At 52.6% G+C, this 20,770-nt stretch overlaps 1 protein-coding gene across 1 annotated transcript in view; it reads right to left on the bottom strand.

Moving 5' to 3' along the window:
• Window positions 1-596: 596 nt before the first annotated feature.
• Ssh1 (slingshot protein phosphatase 1) overlaps window positions 597-20,770 on the bottom strand; it is a 54,906-nt gene continuing 34,732 nt past the window's right edge. Inside the window, exons 6-15 of the mRNA XM_036172175.1 lie at window positions 20,567-20,635; window positions 19,348-19,413; window positions 17,298-17,492; window positions 15,669-15,762; window positions 13,820-13,948; window positions 11,357-11,403; window positions 10,129-10,275; window positions 8,519-8,719; window positions 4,723-5,272; window positions 597-2,226 (exon numbers count right to left, since the gene is read on the bottom strand). Coding sequence (XP_036028068.1) covers window positions 1,000-2,226; window positions 4,723-5,272; window positions 8,519-8,719; window positions 10,129-10,275; window positions 11,357-11,403; window positions 13,820-13,948; window positions 15,669-15,762; window positions 17,298-17,492; window positions 19,348-19,413; window positions 20,567-20,635 — 2,725 coding nt within the window. The 3' untranslated portion in view covers window positions 597-999. The remainder of the gene's footprint in view (window positions 2,227-4,722; window positions 5,273-8,518; window positions 8,720-10,128; window positions 10,276-11,356; window positions 11,404-13,819; window positions 13,949-15,668; window positions 15,763-17,297; window positions 17,493-19,347; window positions 19,414-20,566; window positions 20,636-20,770) is intronic.

Below are 20,770 nucleotides of genomic sequence, written 5' to 3'. Positions count from 1 at the left end.
CAGTGTCTCAATAGGATAATCCACATCCCAGCCCCACGACCTCATGGCCACCCATTCCCAAACATAACAATGCGTATTAGCAGCAGATGTGGCTCAGCAATGCCCAGAGTCCTTCCCCGTGACTGGGTGAAGTAAGCTTGATATGCTAGCAGCTGAGGATCCCACGTCCCCCACCGGAGGTGCCAGGATGGAGGCTGACACAGACAACGGCCACGCTTTCCTCTGTTGATTTCGCCTGGCTGTACTTGGGATGGTCAGGTTCAAAGCCTTGAAACTTCTGGGGTTCCCCACCCTCCCCCAAAACATCAAAAACAAAACCCCCAAACTCCCCACGATTCTCTTGGAAAAACCCCGTTCAGACACAGCATTGTTCCTCAGGACGAGCCTTGGTCGTTGCTCTTTTAAAAACAAAATGCACAGTGGGAACAGAGGTAGAACTTGTGTTGTCGGCATCTGAGAATTCTCCCTCGAGGGCAGGGACGAGCTGGGAACGTGGGCTACAGTGTCAACAGCACCACGGTTCTTCTCTCACAGGTTGCAAATTAAATATTTTGTATGTACAGATTTATTCTCTCTCCCACAGGCTGGCCTAAAACTCCCTATTATAGCTGAGAATGACTTTGAATTCTAGTCCTTCTGCCTCCAGCTCCAGTGCCGGGATGACAAGGGTGCACTACCATGCCTGGTTTTATGGGGTGCTGGGGATCAAACCCAGGGCGTGGCGAGTGGTGGGCAAGACTCAAACCACGCAGACACAGCCCCAGCCTGTGTGTCTGTCCATTATCTTGCCAAAGACGGCTTTGGGATCGGAGCTGTCCATCTCCTGACTGAGTTCCGGGTGGCCCAGGCCCCACACTTTTATTTCTCCCCACTTCTCTTCGGCAAGAGTGAGGAAAGCCTGGATGACTGAAGTTAACACAAGCCAAGACGTGAGTGGCAAGTGGCGGTGGTTCAGGACACCACGGAAACCTCAACCCACATGGGAGAAGGCTTGCCGGGTCAGCTCTGATTCACCCTCGACAGGCTTTTCAAGTGTTCTGTGACAGATTTCCCTGATGGTTTACAGGCAGCATTGGGGTCCTTTGGGGCAGCCTGGGGTTCGTGCAAGAAGGAAGAGTGTGCACACTTGGCATCCTGCGAGTCCGCGATGGTGGAGGCGTCCGCCTCACTGGACAGGTCCTCCGTGGAGAAGTTGAGACTTCCTAGCTTGGCCAGGGAGTGGGAACGTTTCAGCGGGGATGACACAGTGAGACCTGCCAGCCGGAGCCGCGTCTCGATCTCCTGCGCCCGCTGCTTCACCAGCCCGGGCTTCCCTCGGATGCTGTGGATGCTGTCGCTGCTGGAGCTCCGGGTCAGGTTGGAACTCATGGAGGAGGAGGTGGGGGTGTAGCACACAGTCTTCAGGAAGTCTTTCGAGAAGTTACTGGTATGATCTAGGCGGAGGAGGGTAGGGGTAGGGCTCTTCACCAAGGTTCCTTCGGTAGGCTTCTCTTCAGGCCCTGCTTGGCTGCACAGGGCTGGGTGTCCAGGCTCCTGGCCCTCCTCGGGGATGCTGGCCTCCAGCCTGCTGGTGGATGGTGGGTCTGGAGGCACGCTCTTCAGCCTCTCCAGTTCTTTGGTGTGCTTTCGGACCAGGCCTGCCTTCTGCAGCTGGATGATGGATTCCTGATGCTGCATTAGGTAGCTATTGGTGGTCGGCTTCTCCGCCTCGTTACTAAACAGAAGCCTCAAGTCCTTCGTGGGCTTTGGATCTTTCTTAGCTGGCGATTCTTCCTTCACCATTCCCACACCGGCAGTGGTGGTGGTGGTGGTGGCAGCGTGCTTATCACAGTAAGAGTTCTTCAACAGGAGGGACTTTGGAAGGGCTTTGGAGGCTTCTCTGGAAGGCTCTAGAAGGCTTGCTGGGGGTGGTTCTGGGGATTCCCCAGCTGCAGATCCACCGACGATGTCTGGCTTCCTCAAGCCTGTTGGTAGTAGGAATGGAGGGGTGTTGACCGGACCGGAGGCCAGCCTCTCTGAAGCTTGGGACCTGCTGCTTGTGTGGGCCACCGGGGAGGACGCGACATGGGGCAGGAAGGCTGGCTGGGTGCAGATGGCAGGTGCACTGGGGTCTTCATGCCGCTCCGCAAAGGCCTCGGGAGCCCCACCAGCTGCCGGGTACATGCAGTCAGCACAGGATGTGTAGGAAGGCTTCACTTTACTGAGGATCCCAAACACAGCATCACGCTGCAAAAGACAGGGTACCATGAGCAAATGCGATCCCGAGCTATAGAAAAGCACAAAGAGGCCCACTGTAGAGGAGGTGGGTAGGGCTGGCCGGCAGTGGGGGGGGGGGGGCAGGCAGGGAGCAGTGGCTTTCATTTCATTTGTTCAGGTTTAGAGACCGTTTGGAACACACTGGATCATGAAGAACAGAGGTTAGAGCGGCCTAAGGGATGTCAATCTTTCTTGACTTTCCACAAGTCAAGATGATGTCCTGGGCAAACCTTAAGCTACAGGGCTGGGATAGAGTCTCCTAGGAACTCCTTTTTCAATCTGTCTATACCATCCGCCAAGCTGACCCTTCCCTAGCCATCATCCGTTCTGGAGGACAGGGTGACAGGGTTGGAGAGCCGGCTCATGCTCCTCCAGAGGATCTGAGGTCAGTCCCCAGCACCCATTGTCACACAGCTCATGGTCTAACTCCAGCTGCAGGGTAGCCAATGCCTCTGGCTTCCACGAGCACCGGCACTTGCGTATATGAACCCATATGCCGACACACAACTCAGAATAACGTTTAAAAGCAATAGCGACTAGAATTAAAAAAGCAAACAAATCCAAAGCAGCACAGAAGGGGGGCTCCCCCTGGCTGAGGGGGGGGACCTGTACTGGGGTAACCGCAGTCTGAAGAGAGCCCTTCCTGGACAGCCTAAAGCCTAACTTGGAACCATCAATCTGCCATGGTCACCATGATCTGTGGCCCTGCAGAAACGGCTCTTGGATGTCTCCAACACAAACTCAAACACACGGAACTACACGTTACGTGGTCTCCCAGGGACATCACTTGCCTTTTGGTCACTGGGGCCTCAGTGAATGGGACAAGGACTTCTCTCTCTTTGCCTCCCTGGCAGGACCACCCTGCGCCAGCTCAAAGGCCAATCAACGATGAAGGGGGTGAAGAGTGGCCGAGGGAGCCAGTTCTTTCCCAGCTGCCCGACTGTGAGAGCCCACAGCCGGCGGGAAAAGAGCCTTCCAGGTGACGGTTGTGGAGGGCGTCTTAGAACTTTGCTACAAGCCTGGGTGACGGCTCTTCCTAGGATTCCGAGAGGTTAATACTGTTCTGTGAGGCCAACTCCAGTTTCAGGTTCACAGGCTCTGTTGTCGTCCACCTGGCTTGTCAGTGTCCACCACGACACGGACATGCTGCTCCTGTCCCTCACACTGTTCCCTGCCCAGATCCTGACTGTCAACACAGCATTGCTTCTCAGCCTGTCCCTAGCCAGTTGCCCTCCATCAGGCCATGACTGATCTACCACCCCTTCGGGTCAAGCTCTGCCCTCCCTTGTGCCCTCCCTCACAACTTTGCCTTCCCTTCACCCCATCTAAAAGACACAGAACAGGACAGCCCAGCACACCACAGTTCATGCAAGGAGTCAGACATACAAATGGCTGCTTGTCTCCAGGTCCAGTCGGTGGGTCCTGGTGCTGAGTCCACTGAGCCCCCACCAAGCTGCTTTCCTGGTCACCATCCTGTGACTCACAGTCAGACCACTGGACCTAACCACAGCACTACTGTCCCAGACAAAAGGCATTTTATGTCATCTGTCCTCTCTGAGGGAAGTGGCGGGCAGTGGGGGAGGCATGTAGTTCCTTTCTGGTCTGGAACGTATTTCATTACTTAAGAGGCCAGCAAGCAGACAAACAGCCTGCGGTGGTAAGGTGGGTTTTGCTTTGTTTTTTTTTTTTTTTTTTTTTTCTTTTTCTTTTTGCTTAGCATTGGAGCAGAATGTTAATTACAAACCATCTTTCTACTTCAGTGTCCCATGCCCCCGAGAGTCTTCACTGCAGGAATGGCGAAGGGACAGGAAGCTCCTGGCCCCAGGCCTTCGGTGAGTACTGGAGGGGCAGAGAGCAAAAACAGGCAGCCTCCTCAGCCCCCACAAGGACAGCCCCGATCTAGGTCCCTGCTGGATGCGGGGACAAGGCAGACAGGGTGTGGGACCAGCCACTTTCTGAGCAGCCTCAGGCTGGATGGAGCGAAGGCTCCCAGACATCATCCCCTGAAGACCACAAGGGGCACAAGGAGCCAGGTGCTAACGTGAGCTGGAAGATGGGGCAGCAACGTTCTTCTGTCATAACGGAGCAACAATTAGGAAGGAAACACCACCTCCGGGATTTGCTCCAAAGCCATCCAAGGTGAGAGAGTTGGGGGCTGTGGCAGGGGCAGAGAGATGAATCCACCTATCAATGCAGGGGTGAACTGGGGTGAAGAAACAGAGTTGGAAACCCCACCTTGGATGGGGGGAAATCACAAGGCTTAGATATCCCTTACACATGGCATATCCACTAGCTAGGCACATGCTACACAGTCAGGTGGTAGCAGTCCCCTCCTGAAATAAAACCTCATGGGCTGAAGGGAGAACAGCAGGCCCGCAGGGCAGGCCAGGAAGGTGCTCTGTGGGGTGGGGTAGAAGCGATGTGGCATGCTGTTCCCCGACAATGGTCCCCTCCTCCACCACCTACCTCAAAATCCTCAGGGCAGCTTCTCTTGCTGTTGTTGTTATTTAGGTTTTCCTGGTCAAGCAAACTTCTATCGAGCTGGGTGGAGGCCCGCCTCCACCTCCCCGCTCTCTGGCCAGCCCCCTTCTCCATCTCCTCCACCTGTGGCAAGGAGCCGCCTCGGGCTTTGGGGCTCCCGAACTCTAGTTTCCTCTTTACGTCCTTTTCACAGAGCCTGGCAGCTTCCTGAGGATGCTGAACCAGCTTGTGCACCTCTGCGGGTGGAGCCGTATCCTCCAACAGAGCATCCCTCTCAAGATCTTCTAAGTGGACCAGGCCGCCTGCGTCATCGTGGTGGGGTAGGAGGAGGGGGTCCGAGAGTCTCCGGAAACAACAGGGGAGAGAGGGTCCTCCCGGGGCAGGGCTTCCTGGGAGCCCCGGCTGGGTGGCATCCTCCGAGCGCGGCAGCCGGGTATCCAGGGCATCCTCTAGGTTCTCTGGCTGGAACACGCTGGGCTCTGCTCCAGTGTCCTCGGCAGGCTGCTGTCGCCACAGTTTGTTGTGCCGTTGCTTACTGGGGGGGAAGGGCAGGAGGTGAGCCGAGAGGGAGGCGGCAGCAGGTCCTAGCAGGGCAGGTAGGGGATGGGTTCAGCGGGCAGAGCTCCCCTCCGCCCACTCACCTGGGCACGCAGGGATGAGAGCACCCTCAGTTACCACGGCCCACATGAGAAGCCGTTCGGGGCCGTGGACCACGTGGCGACAACGTGGCAGAGGGAGTTCTGAGGGGAGGTCGGGGTCTTTCGTGCTTGTGTTCAGCTTACCATGCGAATCGAGTCCCTGTCGCCAAAGGCTCTTACTCTGTTTTATTTGTTTTTCAAGACAGGGTTTCTCTGTGAGGCCTTGGCTGTCCTGGACCTCGCTCTGTAGGCCAGGTTGGCCTCGAACTCACAGACATCCACCTGCCTCTGCCTGTCGAGTGCTGGGATTAAAGGCGTGTGCTGCCACCGCTGGGCTCTCACTCGGTTTTTATGACCCATGAGAATAACAGTGTGAGAAAGCTCAGGGGTCAAAGCCGAGGGTGTGTCAAGTTCTCTGTACACTAGGGCCATCCAGGTGAACAAGACCTTACTGGGGATGATCCCAGAAAACTCCTAAGTATTTGTTTCAGGCAGAAAACATGGGTCTGTTTTCCATGATTTCCTCTTTTTTTGTTTTTTCTTAGAATCAAGGTCTATGTAGCTCAGGCTAGCCCCAAACTTAAGTAGCCAAGGCTACCTCTAGTTCCTGATTCTTCTACCTCTTCCTTCCAATTGCTGGGATTACATGTCTGGTTTCAATGAATTCTGAAATATTTATTATTATTATTAATTTTGGTTTTTCAAGACAGGGTTTCTCTGTAGCTTTGGAGCCTGTCCTGGAACTCACTCTGTAGACCAGGCTGGCCTTGAACTCACAGCGATCCACCTGCCTCTGCCTCCTGAGTGCTGGGATTACAGGTGTGCGCCACCACCACCCGGCCTATTATTTTTTTATATGGAGATAGAACCCATGGCCATGTGCCTGACAGGCAAGCACTCTATCACTGGGCTACATACTCATTCTTATGGCATTAAAAAAAGACAGTATTTTTTTTCAAACACATTATTGAGGATTTCATACCATATGTTTGATCATATTCACCCCAGCTTCCACTGCCCCCAGTTTGTGTCCTTTTTCTGAAACAAGCTCCTGAGTCCAGTCTGAGCTGCCATTTTACTCACAGCTGTAGGGCATCCACAGAACATGGTGGCCTAGGGGCCTGCCCCAGAAGCCATCAACTGTCAACAGCTGCTATGTTAGGGGTATAAACCGAGAATAAGAGAGAAAAATCTTTAGAGCGACAGAGGCCATTGCTGAGGTCACCTCCTCCACCTCCCAAGGACTTCGGAGTAAAACCCACACTGTGGGGGTGTGATGGAGAAGTTAACAGCAGCAGCACCCACTGAAGAGCATTGCTGTCCTGTAGTGCAGGGGCTCGTCATAGTCACTGTCCGTTGCCCCGTGTACCCCCTCGGCAGACCAGCTACCGGCTGCAATCCAGGCCCCATGCTGTACTACTGTGGGCCCTTGGGAGACCCTCAGCTAGGCTGCAGCGTGGGAAGGCGTCGGGGGACTGGAGAGGCTAAGGGAGAGCAGGGTGCCTCCTTCCCTCCTCTCCCTGCCACTGCCTAGGGACCTGACGGACATGCTCTGAAAGTCATCGAGACAGTCCAGAGATGGCTGCTGCGGATCTCCATGCCTGTTCATCCCTGCCGGAGCAGCCCCGCCTCCCTAAACCTGCCCAAGGAGCTGAAGGACTTAGCTTCTGGATTCCTTCCAACGCCAGTCAGAAACCATCAGGCGGCTACGTCCGCGCAGACTGGACATCAAGCAGGGAGAAGGTGAGTCCTCCGATACTGGCATCTGCCCCAGCAGCCTGGGACTGCTGGGGAACCCTCCCCACCCTGACAGCGCCCCCCCAACAAGTGCTTCCTCCTACAGCAGTCAACACATGTGGGTGTAAATCTCTCTCTTGGCACCCAGAAGCTGACTCTGTGACACGAGACGGGTTAACCTTTCAGCGCTGGCCTCTCCTGCTCGCTTGTAAAATGAGGAGCCGAACTTTGAGGTGGGAGACAGATTTAGCAGCCACATGTATTAACTTAGTAGCGGTTAGCTTGCCAAGGACCTGTAGTGATTGCTGGTGCCACCTCACAGAGCCCCGTCAATTTTAAAGACGGCAATAAACCGTGCCATCCTGACCATTATTATGTACACAGCCTTGCGGGACACATTCACAACACTGTACCGTGATCATCTCCGTTACTGTTCATAGTACACAATAAACATTAGCAGCCATCAGACTTGAACTGTCCCCTCTCCATCCTTTGGCCACCAACACCACATTCTCCATCTCTAGGGACCTCATACAGGTATGGGGCCATACAGCTTTTCCTGATGGCTCTGACGTTTGTCCAGGGTATACCACACATGCCAGAATTTCCCTTACCTTCCTTTTTATGGGGCGGGAAGGAGATGGGATCTTGATACATGGCAGAGATTAGCTTTGAACTTCTGGGGCAGGCAATCTTCTAGCTTTAGTTCCCCAAACAGCCTTGCCTACCACCAGGAGCTCCTTCAGCAGGCAGAGGAAGACTCCTATGTGCACTCTCTTTGCTTACCCACTCATCCACCAATGGACTCGTGGGCAGCCTTTGCCTTGGACCTACTGTGAATAACGCTATCATCAATACAAACAACCCCCTGATAGTCTCCGGATTTCCAGCCTTTTGGGTGTAATTGGTAAAGTGGAATTTTTGGATCATGCAATGGTTCTACTTTTAGTTTTTTGAGGGGCCATGAGCATCTGATAACCTGGGTGTCAAATCCTTAACGAAGAACAGGCACTGGGCTTGGAGAAGGTTGCCAGGCTCCTCTGTGGTGAACCAGACCCACGGGCCTCTTCAGCCCAAGTCTGGCACAAAGCAGGTACTTAGGAAATGGATATGTTCAGGCCCACACCACATACCAGGACATGCCCTGATGAGCAGTTAGGCACCTTCCCTCGCCCGGCAAGACAGGTTTTCTAGAGTGCCAACGAAATCAAAACGGATCCCTCCTGGAAACCACTAATCACAGCCCAAACAATAGCTGCTTTTTTTACAAGCCAGCTCCCCTTGAGAGGCTGGCTTCCAGCTGTGGAAGCTCCTGCCAGGCCGACAGGCAAGGCAGGCGAAGAGTGGAATGCCCAGGCTGGCGTGGCCAGCTTGGTCTGCCAGCCTGTCTCTAGGTATTCACTCACCTTGCATCCAGGATGCCTTCATACTCAGACAGCTGTCTCATAAATCCTGCGTTGGGCCGTGTGATGCTACGCTTCTGCTTTACATAGTTATACGCTTTCTCCAGGGGCCAGCCAAATTCCTTCATCGCATAGGCTATGACTGTGGATGCAGATCGGCTGACGCCCATTTTGCAATGGACCAGGCACTTGGAATGATTCCTTCTGCAGGGATTTGGGGGGGGGGGTAGCTGTTAAGAGCAAGGATTAAGAGCCTTCCCTGACTTACCACTTGGGTTTTACTAACCTGATTTTTTTTTAAAGCCCTAAAGTTATCACATAGCTCCAACCCTTCTCTGTCCTAATGTTTATGGAACAGATCTCACACACCCTCTAAAGGAAATAACTTCACTGTGAAATCAATTAGCACACAATGGGAGAACAGATGAATACCCACAGCCTGTCCCAACTTTGCAGGGCGCCGCTTCAAAACAGTCTCCCCCGTTGCTGGGAACCAGTGAGGCCACCTACAGCCGCTTCCTGGGCAGCACCTGGACAGCTAACGGGATTTCTACAAAAGCCACTCAGCTGCTACAGCAGACAGAGGCCCTGAATGAGCTACTGTAGACAATGGAATCAGCAAGGGGAACATGCTGCACCCTGGGGAGAGAGAGAGAGAGCGCCCTGAGGGAGTAAGAGGCTGTCAGCAATCTGGCCAAGAGAGAACCGAGCCAGGGGGAAGGAAGATGGGGCCAATCGATCCGGGCACTTGTAAGAAGGCGGTGCTGGCCTGGGCGCAGCTGATTTACGAGATACACAGGGGACAATGACCCTCTCCTTGGTGGAGAGGGTGAAGGCATGCCAGGCTGGCAGAGGCTGCATCTGGGAAGCTGGGGTGGGGGTGAGCGGGCTCCAGCTTCCTACACTAGGTGTTCAATCCCATCCCCACAGCACCCTTCTTTCCTGAGTTCTACATTCATAAGCAAGGAGCCTGGAGTCTGTGCCCTGGGAAAGTAAGAGACGCATTTGGTAAGGACACACCTTGTAGCTTTGACTGGGAGACTCCAGCGGAAGAGGGTCTTTTTCCATAGCACAGGGGTAAGGGATGGGGTGTCTATGCCTTGAATTTCAATACAACAGCTGCTCCAGAGAATAAGGAGGGGCCTAGGGCTTAGGGAAAGTGGAGATGGCCCCATCTTGGGACTGCCCTGTTTTGGGCACTCAGGAACATGGAACTACAGCCTGTATTCTCTGCAGGAATGATCCAAGAACTCTAGGCCCAACATGTGCTGGCCCTTTCCAGGATGCCCCAGAGAGCTTGCTGGTGGCACTTGGTATTGAACACTGGCCTGGCATCAGTGTTAATGATGAAAATTGGGCTCAATGTCACAATCATGGGCAGGAGGGAGAGAATATGAGGGCATCGTATGGAGGCCAGTATTTCCCTGCTTTGTGCCTGGTGTCCTGCAGCTAAAACCAAAGGTCCAGCAGACAGAGAGCCTCTCCCAGCACTGGACTTCTGTATCGAGACAACCTATCCCAGGAGCAAGGCTGCTTACTTCCACCTTGGGGCTAGCTTCCATATCTAGCCTGCCACTCATTTCTGTCCACCTGTTCCTCCTAAGGCAACTTACTTTGCTTTGTTTATAAAATGATATGCTTCATTCCAGTGGGCAAGAAGGTCTGTGGTCTCCTCATCGTAGACTCGGATGTTATGATATGCAAACAAGCCAGGGAAAAAATTGTCTATTTCTCTAGTGACATTTAGAATGTAGTCAACCCTGCAGAGGAAAGAAGCAAATAGCCTAGAGAATCAGAATGAGGAATGAGAAAAATAAAGTAACAAAAAACTGGCAGAGAAAAATTAATTTATATACACACTAAAGGGCGTATGTTCCTGGTGAGAATTTTCTTTTCTTAACAGTCATTTTCATGTGTTTGCTCCACATGACGAGAATGTATTTAAAAAGCAAAAAGTCTCCAGTCTAATTTTGTTAAGGGGCAGAGTGTCTTTCTGCCATTCAGGTTCTATTTGAGAGCATCTGCTAACCCAAATGCCACAGCCCCTCACCCTTCACCAGTACATTCATTTCCAGAAAACTGGAAACAATTTTGGTCATTGGAAAATGTCTCAAATAGGTTTTGCCGTAAGTGGCAACGGATCACATATTTATGTCCATGAAGCCTAGCCTCTCACTGGACAGCGGCTCTGCTGGGTGGGGTGGGGGGCACACAGCATGATCAGAGGTTCTAAGGATGTATTTTAAGCTCTGTTTAGTCTCGGTTTTCAACTGCAGTAAGTTCCAGAAGGCTGGCAGGCACATCAGACCACAGAACGGTGATTTTGTGACTGTTTTCTTGAAGGACTTGGTTTAAACGTTCACTCTGGCTGCTGAGCATTTCTCAGACAGGCAAGTTTCTGCCCAGCAGGAAGTGTTCAGTCACAAGAGGCCCACCAGGCACCAAGTATTGCCAGGAGTGGTTCAGTTTTCAGGGTTGCTGACAGGCCAAAAGGCCAACAGAGATGTGCATCCACACTAGGGTTATCAGCAATTCTGATGGGGAGTGAGGCTGTGGGAGGGAGCTCAGAGCCTGCCCAGGGCCAAGCCATCCTCCATTCCCAGTGTGATTAAGCTGTTCCCAGATCCCCACCTCCCCCAAGTCACCTAAGACTCCAGGAAAAAAATCTAGAACCCATGGATTACTCTGGGCAGCATTCTGAAGCACATGAGACCCTCCAGCTACTGCAGAGACCAGGCTGAGGCAATTAGGGCGGACGGGCCAAGGGTCTGTAACCTCCCCGACAGAGCAGCGACCGCCTAAGTGGCCTGGAGCAACGGGGGACGTGGGGAGCAGACTCACCCTGAGCCCTGCAGTTCCTCCAGATTGGATGCATTCCACTCGGAGCCCTGGGGGACAGATCACACAAACCCCTGTGAGTGTCACAGAGCTGCTTGTGGGATGCACAGGGCCCGAGAATGGGACCTCAGCCTCAGAGCAGAAAGGACTAGAAAGGCCCAGGAGAGGGAGAGGCAGGAGCCTAAGAGGAAGCAGACCCTCACAGACCCCCCCACTTCATGGAAGCTTGCTTCACGTCCCCTAGTCTTCTTATCCAGCACAGGCACAGCCACCACAGGCAGTGACCTATGACCTCGCCATCCACTACAGAGGGGACCCTGCCACCTTCCTGGCAGGTATTTTGGTATTAATTTTAAAGCCTTCACCCTCTGGTCCTGAGGGAATGGTCAGAGCTCACACAGAGACTTAGGAACACGGGTGCTTACGGTTATTCACAGGAAAATAATGGGGACCCAAAGGTCTACCACGATGGAACCAATACGATAAATGACAAGAGAGCTTAGGATGGGCTCTTCCAAAGAAACCATCCCACTTCCAAGGGGCAGAGTCAGGAGGATTGCCATGAATTTGAAATTAAAGGCCAGCCAGCATTATACTGTAAGACCTGGTCTCAAAGCAAAACAAGTCAGGTGGTGGTGGCACACACCTTTTAATCTCAGCACTTAGGAGGCAGAGGCAGATGGTTCTCTGGGTTCAAGGCCAGCCTGGTCTACAGAGTGAGTTCCAGTATACCTACACGGAGAAACCCTGTTTTGAAAAACCAAAAAAAACCACCCAGAAATAAAATCAATAAATCATGATGTTGGTGTAAAGACAAATGGAATAAACAAAGAAGAACAGTGTCTACCAACCCGAGCAGAGTGAGCACAGTTTCTCTATACAGGCATCAGAGGAAGCCAGCGCTCGGGGCCTGAGTTCCAATCCTAACACTACAAGAAACTAAAAACTGGAAAAATTAACACCTCAAAATGCTATGAGGGACAGCTTCAGGATGGGAGATTGGGACTACCCTTCAAATCCTTAACATGATTTCTATTCCCAACTGTCCACAGAATGCAGGATTGGGTACTTGTATACTTATACAAACTGTACCATTAAAAACTCCTCTCTCCAGGCAGTGGTGGCGCACGCCTTTAATCCCAGCACTCGGGAGGCAGAAGCAGGTGGATCGATGTGAGTTCGAGGCCAGCCTGGGCTACCAAGTGAGTTCCAGGAAAGGCGCAAAGCTACACAGGGAAACCCTGTCTCAAAAAAACAAAAACAAAAAACAAAACCAAAAATCAAAAACCTCCTCTCTTCCTGATCATTCCAAGAACACCGAAGAGAAACACAATGAAGCCATCACTACTCTGCAGAGGCCTGCAGTCCTAGCAAGCACACCTCGGTACCTCAGCCTCCTCCTGACTGTCTCCTGAGCTTCCCAGGTCCACTGCGACCCTGGACTCTGACTATGCTGGCATCCTGCAATGTGAGCTGGATTTTCATAACTGAGGGACAGCTTCACTCATCAAAATTCCTTTAATATCTCTCATGGAAAGAATGACACAAGGCACCAAGCCTCCCCAAACTCCAGCAGCTCCAGGAGAACTGGGAGTCCTCTGGCCATGATCACCACCTAGTGGAGAGAGTGGAGGGAGAGGCCTTCCCACTGCCCTCAGGTTGGCCTGCCAGCACACCCTGCCTGTCTTTCAAAGTGATTCAAACCCACCCATTCACGTCTCAATGGATAAAGCATGAACTCCGTCCATGCAGGGAGATTCACATATAAACAAGAACATAAAGTATATACATTCAACACTCAGGAGGCTGAGGCAGAGGATCACAAATTCTGGATTAGCCTGAGCTACGGAGTGAGCTCCTGTCTCAAAAACCCTCTGTTCCCACTACAAGCCCACACATACACATGTGTGCATGTTTATGGATTTATGGAGACTGAGACTATCCCCGAGTGGCCAACAGCTCCTAGAAGAGACATTTACTCACCCAACCATAGTTTCACTCATATTCAAAACCAGGCCTACAGAAACTGCACTTGTCACCCCCAGAATGTATCTTACTTAACCATCACAATCACCCCACAAAGTGCAGAGGCAAGAGGACTCACCACGGGCCACAGGGCAGGTGAGGTGGTGGAGGGGGGCCATGGCCTTGCTAGGTATGACTTTTAATTGGACTGCATGATCTCCTGGCTAACTTTAACAACCCGCTTGCCTTTGAAAACTGGCCCAGTTGCCTTCTATGGAGATTTAAGGCATGAAGAAAGACACTGAGCCGGAGGTGTCCAGGTAGCACGGGCAACACGGCAGGGGCGAACCCATCGGTGGGCTCTGGGAGCAGGGCTCAGAGGGGAACAGCTTGGCTATCTGTGTTTCAGGTAGATGCCACGGCACAACTCTGGGGCTTTGTAAGCATGTGTCTGTGAGCTCAGTTCCCAAACCAGTATCCACCAGGGGCTGCGCCTCTTACAAGATAAAGATGGTCGAAGATAAGGGAGGGCTTGTCCATCTGGCCCAAGATGAGCAGCATCTCGTTATCGATGAACTCCTTGAATTCCTTCAGGTTACAGTTCATTTGCTTCTCCAGCTCATTGCGGATCTGTGGGCGGGACAGAGCAGAGGTGATGCTGGGCGGAACCCAGGAGGGGTGATCTGCCTGGAGAGCCGCCCACCTCTGCTCAGTGCTGTTCACAGAAAGGGTGGGTTTGTCCTCTCTCTTCTACCCAGGACAATGTGTTCAGACACAGGGAGCACATCTGTGTGGGCTGCGGCCACTCACTCCCCCCACCTCCAACTTAATCCTGGCCTATTGTGTCCAACAAGGAAATTGGATGTTTTTTTCTAAGATATTTTCTACTGAGCTTAAAACATTTTCATTTTCACAGTTAAGTACCAAAAATACTGCAGCGAGAAGGTAATGTCACCTTCCTGCTGGAGAAGGTATCATATTATAATTTTTTGTTGTTGTTTTGTTTTGTTTTTATTTTTTCGAGACAGGGTTTCTCTGTGTAGCTTTGCGTCTTTTTCTTGGAACTTGCTTGGTAGCCCAGGCTGGCCTCGAACTCACCGAGATCCGCCTGGCTCTGCCTCCTGAGTGCTGGGATTAAAGGCGTGCGCCACCACCACCCGGCTCACATTATGATTTTTTAAAGTACTTATCAATTAAAGATGAGGATTCGTGGCTAAGGCAGGAAGACTGAGGTTGAGGTAAGCCTGGGGTTGGGGTGGGGGTGCACAGTGAGTTCCAGGCCAGCCTGAGCTACAGAGGGAGATCCTGACTCAAAAAATATCAAAATAATAAATAAATAAACGGGCCCTTTAAACCTCCTAGAATTCACTGTATTCTTCAAATAAACAACAGATAGGAACGTCAAGACAGCTTAGCAGGTAAAAAGATCCAGCCACGAAACCCAACTTCCTGAGTTCGAGCCCCAGAATCTACACAGTGGAAGTAGAAAACCGACCCCTGCTGGCTGTTTTCTCCCCCTCACATGCACTGTCCACCCCACCCCTGGCCCCAGTTAAATATGTACATAAGAACAATACATTTTTTTAATTTAAGAATTTTATTTTATGAGACTGAGTCTCGCTATGTAGACCAGGCTGGTCCTGAAGTCACAGAGAACTTCTGTCCTAGTGCTACGGTTAACGCGAGTGCCCCACGCACAGCCTCTAGAGCGGTCTGAGTGTTCTGCCTGTAGGGATGGCTGTGCACCATGTGCATGCAGTGTCTACAGAGACCAGCAGAGGGCATTGGGTCTCCTGGAGATGGGGTTACACATGGTTGTGAGCTATCATGTGGGAATGTATCATGTGGAAATGGTCTGCAACAGCAGCTAATGCTCTTAACCAAGAAGCCATCTCTTTAATTCCCACAGCATCCCCACCTCTACCCCCTCCTACCAAAGCAATGGACACCAGAAAAACTGATCAAGGAGGGCTTATAAGGCAGAGGGAGCAGCCTGAGATTCGAATCTCCCATACGGCAGGGGGCCGACAGGACACACAAAAGCAGGAAAGGGGACGGAAAACTGAGGCTCCTTAGAGGAACCTAGGACCTTCTACACCTGTCCCCAGGGCTCAGAGAGGGCTGACAATCCACTCATGGTCTACAATCCACTCGTGGTCTCTGGAATCTTGACTAAAGCCCAACTCTAAGCCTGGGCTTTCCACATCCCTATGCAGGGGAGCCTCCAGGGTGGACAAAGGGACTCATGGGAAAACCAAAAGGTCCTGGATCTGCCTCTGCTGGGAACCTGACAAGACAAACAGGCATAATGGGCCCTCGATGGGCTGGGGGAGGGGAGGGGAACTCTTACTTCCTTAGATGTCACATTTTCAAGGTCCTGGCTCATCATGATGCTCCTGAGTTTGGCTTTAATGAGACGCTCAGTTCTTTCCCGCTCAGTCGGCCTAGGAAGAAAATGTACAAGAAATTGCAGGACTAAGAGACAGAAGCCTCAGAGGGACATAGGACCCTCACGGGTCTGACCTCAGCTTGTGCAGGCACAGGCTACGGTGGGTGTGTGGAGAAGCTCCACCTCCAGTCCCCACAGGAGGAGTCCCGTGTGGAAAGAAAGAAGGTCAGCGGGCAGGGAGGGGACTGGCTCCTCAGGCCACACACCATAACTGCCAACATCCCGAAGCCCTGGGCCATCAGTCTCCACCTGACACTCTGCTACAAGAGTCCTCACACCGAACCCAAGTCTGTGAAATCCCTGTGAAGTCTACAAGCCAGCCCTGCTAATTAACTCCCAGGGCCATGGAGACTGGGACAATCCTGTCCCCAGCGACTTCCAAGGTCTCAAGGGGCATCATCATTCCGTCTCCTCTCATAAATTCTTGGTGGTGTCTGGTCACCTGAGCAACTCTTCTCTTAAAAAACTTGTCTCCCAGCCGACACCTCCCTCTGAGGGACCCTGATCACTGAAAGGCCAGAGAGCATAGCCCAGGTCACTCTATGGAGGAAGTTGTGAAGGCAGATAGCCCTCTGGACTAAGACGCCAACACACCGGACTGAATTTGTTACTCCCCACCTGTGGGGACAAGGTCCGGCACAAACAGATGCAGGGGGCATATAGAGCGGCACATTGCTGTGGCACTCTGACTGAAGCCTAGGAGTGCCCCCCACAATTGCTTTTAAAGTGCAAGTGTGAGTGAGTAGGTGGGGGGAGCGGAGGGAGGGAGGGGTGGGAAGGGAAGGGAGGGAGGGAAAGAGAAAGAGGGAGCACAAATCCTTTTTTCTTTTTTGTTTTTTGAGACAGGGTTTCTCTGTGTAACTTTGGAGGCTGTCCTGGACTAGCTCTGTAGCCCAGGCTGGCCTCGAACTCACAGAGATCCCCCTGCCTCTGCCTCCCGAGTGCTGGGATTACAGGCGTGCACCACCACTGCCCGGCTCACAAATCCTTCCTTTAGAGCAGTGTTTCTCAACCTGTGGGTTGACATTTTAGAAGGTAAATGACCCTTTCCCAGGAGTTGCCTAAGACCGTAGGAAAACACAGATATTTACATCGTGATTCATAACAGTAGCAAAATGACAGTTATGAAGTAGCAATGAAACTAATTTCATGGTTGGGGGTCAGCACACCATGAGGAACTGTATTAAAGGTTGGGAACCGCTGCTTTAGAGCCACAGACTCAGGTTAAAAGCCTCTAGGAAGAGGCTCTCAGTCAAGGGCAGCAGGGAAGCATGACCTTGAGAAGTCCCAGTATGACCTTGAAAGGGCCCAGTGATGAGCGGTGTGACCTTGAGGGGGTCCAGTGTTGAACAGTGTGGCCTTGAGAGGGCCCAGTGTTGAGCAGTGTGACCTTGAGAGGCCCAGTGTTGAGCAGTGTGACCTTGAGAGGCCCAGTGTTGAGCAGTGTGACCTTGAGAGGGCCCAGTGTTGAGCAGTGTGACCTTGAGAGGCCCGTATCGAGCAGTGTGGGGAGGCAGCCCCTGCACATACTTGTCCACAAACAGCGCTGGGGAGTCCGGCCTCGTGGATTCCAGGTCCTGCATGGCGTTCCACTCATTAATGCAGCTCTGCTCGGAGCCGATGCAGCTCTCATAGTAGGTGGCCCAGATGAGCGCCACGCCCCCAGGGAAGTAGTTGTGCCTTCGAGCCACCTCACAGGCCTTGTGAAGTACCTGCAGGGCGGACCTGGGGGAGGAGAGAGAAGCTCGGGAGTGAGGGCCTGGGTTCTGCAGCTCAGGAAGGACACTCACTCCTGGCCACTCAGAAAGCACTCCTGCCCGCAAGGTGTGTGAGGGACACACGGCAGCCAGGAACAACTATCAGTTCCCAGAGGCTGCATCAACTAAGCTCACAAGTGGACAGGATATCCAATCATCATTTCCAAAGGAATAAATAAACACCAGCATCAGACTCCACCCCCGATCCCCTAACTCTCCCAAGCTGGCTGGGTCACATTCCAGCAAGCAACTCCAAAGATCTGTTTCTGAGGGCACAGCAGCCTGGAGTATGGGCAGGGCTGTATTCCAGGCACCTACTGATGGGAGAGAAAGGTCTTTAAAATTCAGGCTGAAAAATCCCTCAGTGAGTAGGCTGCCAAGGGAGGGAGGTGTCGGCCAAGGTAGAAGCGGCCCTTGAGGGGAGTGCGTCACCAGATGGGGGTCTGCATGACAGTGCCCAGACAGACACCCCAAGCAGCCTCATTTCCCATAATTCTACTTGTCCTACCATCTAGGCTGGTTGGGAGAAAGAAACTTGAGCCAGTGTTTATTACATTCAATTCTGGTTCCTAAGAATTAAAAAAAATGTGGGCAAAAACAAACAAACCCAAATAATGATAATGGTAATAATAACAACAAGAAAACTTGGCTGGAGAGACAAGAGACAGGAGCAACCCACAGAAACATTCGGGGCCCTCACTGGTTTGACCATCCTCAGGACTCTGACTTCGTTACCCCCACCACCTCAAATGACCCTGAGTGGAGCTGGCCTAGGCTAACAGAGGAGGAGAGGGACAGCACTAAGGTGGCCCGTGAGAGAACTCTTCGGGACTGGCTCTCCCTGCCCGGGACAAGAATCATTTGGAAATGCTTATCTGATGCTTCTCCAGCTCAAAGTCTTTCCTCGTTAATCCCAACCGATCTGTTGCACTTTTACAAGGACAGTTTAGCTCACAGGTGTGTCCAACTTTGAGACACTGCAATGTGACACGGTCCGCTACAAACCCGTGGAGCCACACCTACAGTGAGTATGTGGCCCCAGACCCCAAGCTGGACACGCCTAAGACAGAGCTGTAAGAGGAGGCGGGCTCAGGAAGCTGTGGACACTGCCATGGTCACCCACAGCCACTGCAGAGGGTCGGGCAGCCTTCCCCGGCCGGGATATAGGCCTGACAGCTGGTATTCTCAGGCCTGACCACCATGAGAACACCCGCCCAGCGGTCCTGGCATGACATACAAGTTCTTTCACATGTGCGGAGCACCTTCCTTCAAGACGCTTTAAACTCCAAGAGGAGTCTCACGTTTCTCTTATGACGCCCTCGCCACTGGCCGCTCCAGCGGAGGAGAGTGCTGGTCCCTTCACTGCACAGACAAAGCGCCTACTGGGCGCCACATGGACAGAGCAAGAGCCTGTCCAGAATGGCACTCACCAGGTCGACAGGTCAAGCTGCATCTTCAGCACTAACACATTTTTTAAAATGAGTAAGGAACTTAAACAGATCAAGGACACACAAATATAAAATGCCCATGAGAAAATGCTCAGTGTCAACAGTCGTTAGGAAAACGACGGAATGCCAAAAACCTGAATCTCCCACACCCAGGTCTTCAGCTCACAACTCCAGGGCACCCCACACCCTCTTCTGGCCCCCATGCACTCCTGCAGTCCCTCACGCAAGCACGCACAGGTGCACGTGGACACACACACAGACACAGACACACAGACACACACACACACATATCCAAACAGAAGTGATTTTTCTAATCATGTTGTCAGGTAGGAAACATTTTCTAAGGAGTTCAAAGTCCCCCGCAAGCACACTTACCACATGGCCTGGACAGACACGGGCTTGAAGATGTGCATCCTGCCTGCTGTGCTCACGCTGAAGCCACTGAGAATGGAAACCGGGAAAGACACTGTGAGGAATCAGGCTTTCAGTCACGTCACTTCCAGACTCTGGGTACAGTGCCCCCTCCCCCAGACCTGGGACCAGCATGCCTCCTGCTGTCTGACAAGGGACTGCGGAAAAGCCGTCAGTCAGACAGGGACAAAGTAGAGAAGACCCCTGTGGATCAGTACTTGTTGCCAAGCCCAGTGTGAGCAGGGTGGCCTCCAGTGTCCTGTCACCTGCCTCTAGCACCACACACTCACCTCTTCTTCTTCACATAAAAATAAGTTGACAGAAAAAAAATTTTTTTTGGTGGTGCCGAGATCTAAAGTATCCCACTGCCGCACCACACCCCCACCTTAAAAAACACCCCCGTGATCCCAGCACTTGCCCTGAGCAGATCTTCCTTTTTTCCTCTGCTCTCGCTGTGAGGCCGTCCCCGAACCCTACTGCAAGGGGAGCCTCCTCTTCTCACTTTTCTTACTCACGGGCACCACACGTCCACGGGAGTACGTGCGGGTGGCATGGACAGCCCTGCAGCCCCCAACCTGCCCAGGCTGAGGCGGGAATGCTTCCTCTGCAGCCCCCAGAGCAGCACCTGGAACTCTGCTGTGTCTGCCAGCTACATCCTTGGCGCCCCAAATGTGAGTTACCCTGGGGTGTCTCACTCACCTGTGTGGGTCACAGGCCTGGGAGGGTCCAGAAGGATTTACCCAACACTGCAAGTATGCTCCACGGCAACAGACGTGGTGTGCAGACACCCACACAATGCTATTTCCTGAGTAAATCCCTAAAGAACAGCCAGAGCGGCCTTCCCTTGGGCCCGGCTAGACTGTGTAACAACCTAACACACAAGGCTATCCAAAGATGCAGGCTCTGTTGGTGCTTTGGTGTAGAGGGAAATAATGAAGTATATAACATGTTTATGTCGATGTGTGACTGCACACACGTAGGTCTGTGTATCAAGTGCATGCCTGTTGCACACGGAGGTCAAAAGGGGGTGTAGGATCCCCTGGAACTTAAGTTACAGGTGGCTGTGAGCTGCCACATGGGTGCTGGGACCCAAACCCAGGTCTCCTGCAAGACCAGCCAGTGCTCTGAACCTGAGCCATCTCTCCAGCCCCCAGGAAAGAATCTTTTAAAGGCGTTTCCGTACCCATCCCCATCAAGGTGGATCTTGGTGTCGCTCCACAGGCGAAGGACCATCCCGATGGTGCAGCTTTTGCTACATGGGAAGAGAAGACACTGGAGTCAGTATCTGCCTGTGTACATGTGGTCTTCCTTCAGTGTCTTTGTCGAGCAGCTCAGGCTACAACCACCTGGCCTGGCACCAACTGCGGGATCTGTAGGGCGGAGGGGC

The sequence above is a fragment of the Onychomys torridus genome, chromosome 22 (assembly GCF_903995425.1).
Source record: "Onychomys torridus chromosome 22, mOncTor1.1, whole genome shotgun sequence".
Classification (NCBI taxonomy): domain Eukaryota; kingdom Metazoa; phylum Chordata; class Mammalia; order Rodentia; family Cricetidae; genus Onychomys; species Onychomys torridus.
This window is presented reverse-complemented; position numbering and strand designations above follow the sequence as displayed.